The sequence below is a fragment of the Adiantum capillus-veneris genome, chromosome 30, assembly GCF_014529385.1.
Source record: "Adiantum capillus-veneris isolate H3 chromosome 30, ASM1452938v2, whole genome shotgun sequence".
Classification (NCBI taxonomy): Eukaryota; Viridiplantae; Streptophyta; class Polypodiopsida; order Polypodiales; family Pteridaceae; genus Adiantum; species Adiantum capillus-veneris.
In genome coordinates, this window is record NC_140960.1 from 91,831,542 (window position 1) to 91,838,951 (window position 7,410).

The 7,410-nt window shown below is 42.0% G+C and overlaps 1 protein-coding gene across 1 annotated transcript; it reads left to right on the forward strand.

The window, feature by feature from the left end:
• The first annotated feature begins 3,402 nt into the window (after nucleotides 1–3,402).
• LOC147418395 (small ribosomal subunit protein eS21-like) lies at nucleotides 3,403–4,601 on the forward strand. The gene is made up of 3 exons (XM_086507376.1): nucleotides 3,403–3,561; nucleotides 4,124–4,256; nucleotides 4,365–4,601. The coding sequence occupies exons 1-3, from the start codon at nucleotides 3,512–3,514 to the stop codon at nucleotides 4,431–4,433; spliced, it is 252 nt and encodes an 83-aa protein (XP_086363502.1). The 5' UTR covers nucleotides 3,403–3,511; the 3' UTR covers nucleotides 4,434–4,601.
• Nucleotides 4,602–7,410: the final 2,809 nt, after the last annotated feature.

Here is a 7,410-nt window from a genome sequence, read left to right on the forward strand (position 1 = left end):
GTACCAAGAAACTTCATAGTCTTCAATAATGCGAACAACATCATTAGCATGTAAAAGCCCCCTCCAAAATCGTGGATCTATAACACAATTGTGTAACTCATGTGAACTTTTTTGTGAAATAGTTGATTATCATAGACAAAATAGTTAATTACCATAGAGAAACATGTCCATTGGAGTAGCTCAACATTTTCTACCTCCTTATTCTCCTTATCTCAACCATTGCGATTGAAATTTATCAACTTGCATGCATAGGAGACAATGAGAATCTATGCAGCCCTATCTAGCAATCACTCTAAGGCACTCACCAATCTCTTCAATTGGGACACAGACATGAATGCTATCAACGGAAAATCACGGAAACTTAGTCCATTATCACCTTAAATGGGCTTCTCTAGAATTCACCCTTATCTTCTTGGGAGAAGGTGGTGAGAGCAAGAGGGTGGTGTGCAAAGCATAGTGCAAGGAGTGAGCAGGTGGTGTACAAATCATAGGTGACGTCTTTGGATAAGGTTCACCATACCCATGCAATTGAGAGTGAGGCATGGTGCATTATTTCAACTTGCCAGTTTGGAGAGAGAGAGAGAGAGAGAGAGAGAGAGAGAGAGAGAGAGAGAGAGAGAGAGAGAGAGAAAGAGAGAGAGAGAGAGAGCCACAGCTAATAACCCGACCCTGCCTCATGCCACTGTTAATAGTTGGCCTTGCCCTGCACCATCAATGATCTCGGCCTTGCAACACCTCTATTGATAACAGTCGAGACCGGGGTTGAGACTCCAAGGAGAGAAGCTCCTATGAGGTCGGAGTTGTCTCACAAAATTCTTGCAAGAAATTTCCTCATCAACCCTCTTGTCCCTATAGACATTACAACTCCTTCTACTCTCATGCACCCGAACTTCCGAGTTGCAGCTTACGCCCCTCTCTCCTCTCATACTTTAGACCCCCCACTGCCTTCTAGATGGCACCACCTGTAGTAGCATTCTTTCCCTTCCTCTTGGAGCGCCCTCTCCCATCATGTGGTAGCAATACCATGCCTTCATGAACCACAGCCTCAACCCCTCTTTTATTGCCCTTTCTCTCGTACTACTCACATGCACACAATGTAGGCCTTGTCGTTTTTCTTTCTTGCAACCGTACTTGTACAATTTCACAATTAGATTTGCATGGCCACACTTTGATTTGTGTTTGTGTATTCGCACAATGGCACCTAGACAGTGTTCGGGAAAGTGTGCCTCAACTTAGCCTTGATCCGGCTGAGAAACCAAATTAGGTGGTTGAGAGAAGGAGAAAATTCGCTCGAAAAATTTAAGAACACAGAGTTAAACTTCAAAATATGCCGATTATTCTACAAAATTTCGTCTTTGGATCTATCGTAAAGGGACTTTTGTATGTTTGTGAAATTGATTTTTCCTGAACACTACACCTAGATGTCATCGAGTGAGTCTGTAAAGGCATACCCCAAGCTCGTATGCAGAAATGATGGCCCACACCTCATGCTTCCATAAAGTGGAGGGGCATATTTCATGGTATCAAAAGTTGGCTTTTTATGTTTTGAATGTGTTGCTTTGTCAATTATTATGCAAAATTTACTCTTTTAAGCTATCTTAAAGGGAACTTTGTATGTTTGTGAAATTGATTTTTCTCGAACGCTGCACGCAGATGTCACCATCACTCGTCGAGTGAGGCATACCCCAAGCTATTCCCCTTTTTTAATGGAAGGACTTTATTTTCACTTGTATATTTTGTTAAGAATGAAGAAACTCACACGTGGAGAGAAGCTAAGTAAAAAGGTTGGATAAATAAGAATGAAGAACCCAACACGTGGAGAGAAGGTAAGGAAAATGTTGGATTAGTAAAGTAAGTAAATGCGCATACCTATTTAGAATTTGTATATATATGAGAGGACTAAAGATTCAGAAGATACTTTATATTATCGCTATTTTCCTTCCCTGTGGCTGCACGCTCACCTACATCTTCACATTCAACCCACTCCATTGTGCCTTGCATGCCCGAAGAGCACTGCATGCCATGGAGTATACTTCGTAGGGAGAGGAACAATAGCATCCTCAGGAGGGGAAGACAGAAACACACACGCATTTCTTGTTGAGCAAGAGTGCTCTCTCTCTCTCTCTCTCTCTCTCTCTCTCTCTCTCTCTCTCTGGGCACTCAGTCTCAGGCATTTCAAGTAGTGATCAACGATAGGCGGGCCCGCTATTTGAATAGAGGGAATCCGAGTATTGAGTGTCCGTAGAGTGTACCTGACGAGTGTAATGCGGCTTCATCCGTCCGATGTGTGCCATCGTGAACTTGCCATTTGAGAGCGGAGTGGATAGGGCAGATCGTAAAAGTGACAGTCAAGGGAGTAAGAGATGAGAGTATCAGTCAATGGCATCTTGTTGCACTTTGGTTCTATCAGCATATGTGAATTTTCCCTACTCATCATATTCTGTCATAAAAATAACTCCTTGATACCCAATTATTTTCACCTTCAACTCCTCAATATCTGCAAACCAACCGCTGTCATAGAGTCCCACAAACTCCTCCACTTTTGGCAGTAAAGGAGTATTGTTGGCCGCCCCAATGATAATCGATGAGAACCATAGGCCTAGGGCTACCAAAGCTCCCCCTCCATAGATCCAGACTTGGGACTTGTTCTCCAATGCATCATACTTCATCTTCAGGTCAGCAAATATCTCTTGAATCTATCGGGAGCCATAAAAAATGCCGCCATCTTCTGAGGAGGCCTTTGCCCTCACACATACCCTAGTTCTTATAGCTGAGAAGGAAGAGATGGATATGTGAGGCAAGATGCGAAGGCATCGTTTCGATGGAAGGAGAGAAGGTAGCCTCTCTCTCTCTCTCTCTCTCTCTCTCTCTCTCTTTATCGCGTGCTTCTCTCAATTTTGGCATTTAGCTTTCATCTTGCAGATAGAGGCACACATAAAGGGTTACTACCTCCGCCATATTATGTTTAGTAGATAGTAGATATAGATAGGTACAACCGATTTTTTTCTCTCTCTCTCTCTCTTTCTCTCTCAATCAAAAGTCAGAGTGAAAGGCACTCCTCACGATTAAATAACACAGATCATTGAAAGGGGAGGGGGAGATCGAGGGCAGAGAAGTGCGCGCACAAAAATCGGGGAGATTACAATCGTAGATGAACACTTAAAAACTAAACCCGACCACAGATTAAACCAGGACAATGCCTATGTTTTAATAATAAAACTAAAAAAAAACGGGCCATGGTAAAGCATGCGCGCGGGTGGGATAGTTACCCTATGCGTCTCAATCTGAAAGACGAGGCCCTGGGTTCAAATCGAATCGACGTCCGCCCACTTTTTCACGTTGACTTGTCACGCGTCCGGGTTTTTATAGTGTCGTGGAAAGGCATTGCCAATGTCTGGAGACACTGTTTTATTAAACTCAATTCCAACTTCGAAAGTTGACCCTCATCATCTCTCTCTTTTGAGTGCTGTGTGTTTGCCTGCGAGGAGGAGCCTGGTATCGAAGCAAAAGAATGCAGAACGAGGAGGGAGAGAACGTGGATTTGTACATCCCCCGGAAATGGTGAGCACAGCTTCATTTCCTCTGCTCTGTTTAGGTTTTATGTAGTGAACAAGAGCAAGATGCTCCACCTTCGTTTTTCTTTGCTTTGTTTATCTGCGCACAAGACCAAGGGGCTCTTCATTGCATGCTTCTGTTGTCAGGAATCCATACCCAGCATCTATCCAGATCTCTGCTAGCGGTTTCTGAGAACAATAAAGGGGTGGTAGGGTTGCTTTGGCTTCTAGGGAAGCCAGAAATCCCTTCTCCCTACTTCATATTGGTTGAAGCTAAGACTGTCAATCTATCCTTAGCAAGCAAGCAGTAAGCTGATGCTGCATAAAATTGGGATTTGTCGGAGTTGTAGCATTTATGCAAGGTGTAGGCAGCTTTGTCATGGGAGAATCCTGGCAAGTGGTCAGGCCATTCCTTGTGACTTAAGGAAAAATGGTGCGCACCTCATAGGTTCTGGGGGTTGTACTTGCTTTGAATCTTTCTCTGAGTCTCATGTATTTTGCTGTAATTTCGTAGATTGGTCGAGTACTGATATTATTCCCAATTTTTGTTTTTCTGATGTTTCTTTCAGCTCGGCTTCAAATCGGTTGATAACTGCGAAGGATCATGCTTCAGTGCAGTTGAACATTGGGCATTTGGATGAAAATGGCCTTTACACTTGCCAATTTACCACATTTGCCTTCTCTGGGTTTGTCCGAGCGCAGGTCAATTCATGCATTTACTAGTGATATGTCCTTAATTTTCTGTAGAATGTTCTCTGTTATTTGCTTTTAAAGAAGTGCAAGGTTTAACAGTGGCCATCCTGTCGACAGGGGGATGCAGATAGTGCTTTTGATCGGCTTTGGCAGAAACAGAGGGCAAAAATTGGCCAGCAGCTGTAGTGGGCAAGCTCTTAACTCTTTATTAATGTTTTGTTTCCATGAGTAAAAGGATTTTAGATTTTAATGACTTTTCAAGCTGCGCTTGGAAAGCTCTTAGTCTGTGAACAAGGTTTGAATTCGATGAGACTCTACTCGTGAGAACTTTCTCTAATTGAAAAGGCTTTTTGATTTTGGTGACTTAACTAAATGTGCCCTTGCCTTTATTTAGCTGTGTGCACGTTGTTTCTACGTTCTAAGCTTCTTTTTGAATCCAGCCCACACTCGTATTGTTTTTTTTGTGCCCATAATTGTCAACAATGTCTGATAATCTGAGAATATTATTATTGTTCTTTGTTGCAAAGGTTAGCTCTATAACACAAATGTATATCCATGACGTTCTGAGGATGTAGTGTTCACATTGTCAGGTTCGTGGCATCTCCTTCATAAGGAAGATAAACAAAATCATTAAGTGTTCATACCATTGCCATGTCTATTTTTGTTTGATATATGCAGGCAATCAATCTATTATTCTAGGTTCACCTCCCAGAAAATTTAAGCATTGAATTGTTATTGATGGATCATTTGAACGTGAAAAGAAATCTTTGGCGACTTTGATTTTCTTCTTGGGTGCTAATCAAGGCCACTTGCGTCTGACCCGGGTAATGAAAAAACTTCAAATGCAAATCATTGCATGTTCTTATGCACATATATGAAAGTAGTCTTGTTTTTGAATGGCAATAATCCTTTGTCAGTTTGTGGACATCATTATCTTGATTGTTGTTTGTAGAGTGTTGGCACTACAGCTCACGTGGAGCGTTTTAAAACTCAAGCAAATGTTATGAAAAGAGAGAATGACTCTGTGTCTCTGTGTGTGAGTGAGTGAGGTGAAAAACTAACCAAGGCATTGTTCTAACAAATCTGATGTTTAGTGTATTTCTAATCTATCTAAATTGCAAAATCCTAGATAGATTTCGATATGGCATCCTTTCAGTATGGCATCTTTGTGGTGGCTTCCCACGGGGTGGTGACCTCGCAGGGTACACCTTTTTGAATCCTAGGTCTTGAATTTGATAGTTGATGGCGAAATCTATGAGGTCTCTTGAATTGCTCCTACAACTGAAAAACTTCTCCAGTCCTGAACTTCTCCTTGTTCTTGTTCTTTCCACCCAGACATGATTTTACCTCTTTTGCTCTCCTTCTCTATGTTGATCCAAAAAAATTATAAGATCTATGGAGGCAAAGAAAAGGAATAAGACACATTCATGAAAGAGAAACCTTAGCTCTCCTCTTTGTTGTAAGTAAAGATTCTCCATAGCAAAGATCCTTACATACCCAGGAGCATTGGTATGTCTCTAATATCGCTGCTACAAAGGAATGTGTAGAGTCCCTACAAAATCCATGATATACTATACAAAATATCAAATCCAATCGTAGATACCTCAAGAACAGCGAGGGAGAGAGCAAAGTGTGAACGAGAGAGAGAGAGAGAGCACAAGAGCATATCCATGTTGCGACTCTTAGAGTGGAGTGTGACGCATAAAAGAGGGGAGGGGAGAGAAGAAGAGAGACACATAGTAGAAGCTGATATCCATTGTTACCTAGTCCAATTGTCTAGGTTGCTTTTTGCTTGTCAGCCCTACAACAATAAATAGCTATCAATGCATCATAATTAAATACCATTTTGCTCCCATTGAGATATGCACGATCTATTGGTTGTAGATATGCTATTTTATGTGTTTTTGCAGGGCTGTTCACACTATTGGCTGTAGCAATATGTAATTTATTCAAAAATCTGTGCTCTTATTTGCAAGACGAATTTCCATTGAGTGAGTCTTTCAATGGGTCTTAGGTTGGGTTCACAGTAGGCGGCGGCAGGAAAGGTTAGCTTGTTGCCAGCGAATCACAGCCTTGCATGTCAGCCTCCCTGTTCACATCGTGCAGCGGCAGCTCTGGAAATTGGTGCCAGCTCACGGAAGCTTTTGTGCATTTCACTTCCGACCCCCCTCCCCCCCATCTTCTCTTCCACCCTCTACGTATGCAGCTTGGCATGCCTTTTCATTTTACAAATCTTTTTTAAAAATTAAACAAATATAATCTTTTGTCTTCTTGTGTTGCTTCCACCCATCCCCTAAAGTTCACACTGGGCGGCGGCAGAAACCACCCATTCTCTCTTCCGCCCTCCCGATTGTGAACGTTTAGCGGTGGAAAACCAAATAATTCATGTCCTCCACCCGGAACATAGCCTTTTGGAGGTTATCTTCAACCGTGCCAATGTGAACCCACCCTTAACCTCTTATTTATTGGCATTTAGCCAATAAAAACAACCTAACAATCTCTACTAAAGGTAGCTCTATCACAAATGTGATGATGCGACACCCCACTTAACACTAGTTTGATACCAAAACAGGACGTCAAGGTTTTCAATAAAATGCAAGTCAATCTAAAATAGAATCTCCAAAATTCCTTTTTAGGGCTTTTTATACTAACTATGGAGATTCTAAAAATTGGCTCATACTTTTGAGCTGTCATGTGTTACCATATACATGTGGTAGTGACTGTGTAACTTAGGAACGTCGGGGCTTTTCCCCCCGTGCATTGTATATACACCCATCACTCTAGGGCTACTTATCTTTCCATTGCACACTAAGTAATACCACTCTCTATCGTTTGCCTTGAGATTCTTCATCTTCTCCAAGATGTGTATGTTTCCTTGCCACCCTATTTTCAACAATTTTAATAAAAAAAGTGTGCGTCCTCTTGGGCATAGTTGTTAGTGTTGTCGACACCACCTGCTTACTTTCTTCGATTTGGGGGAGCGTTGGTGAGCATCAACAGGTTGACAAATGCTTTGGGAGAGTTCATATAGCTTGCTCCGCTCAGAATTTTGATTCAGGTTCATTTCGGCCTCTGTTCTCACTACAAGCAATACTGCGTAGGCATTTTTGTCCTTTTGTGCAGAATTTTTGTCAGTGCTATTTTTTGCATAACAGGTCCCTTA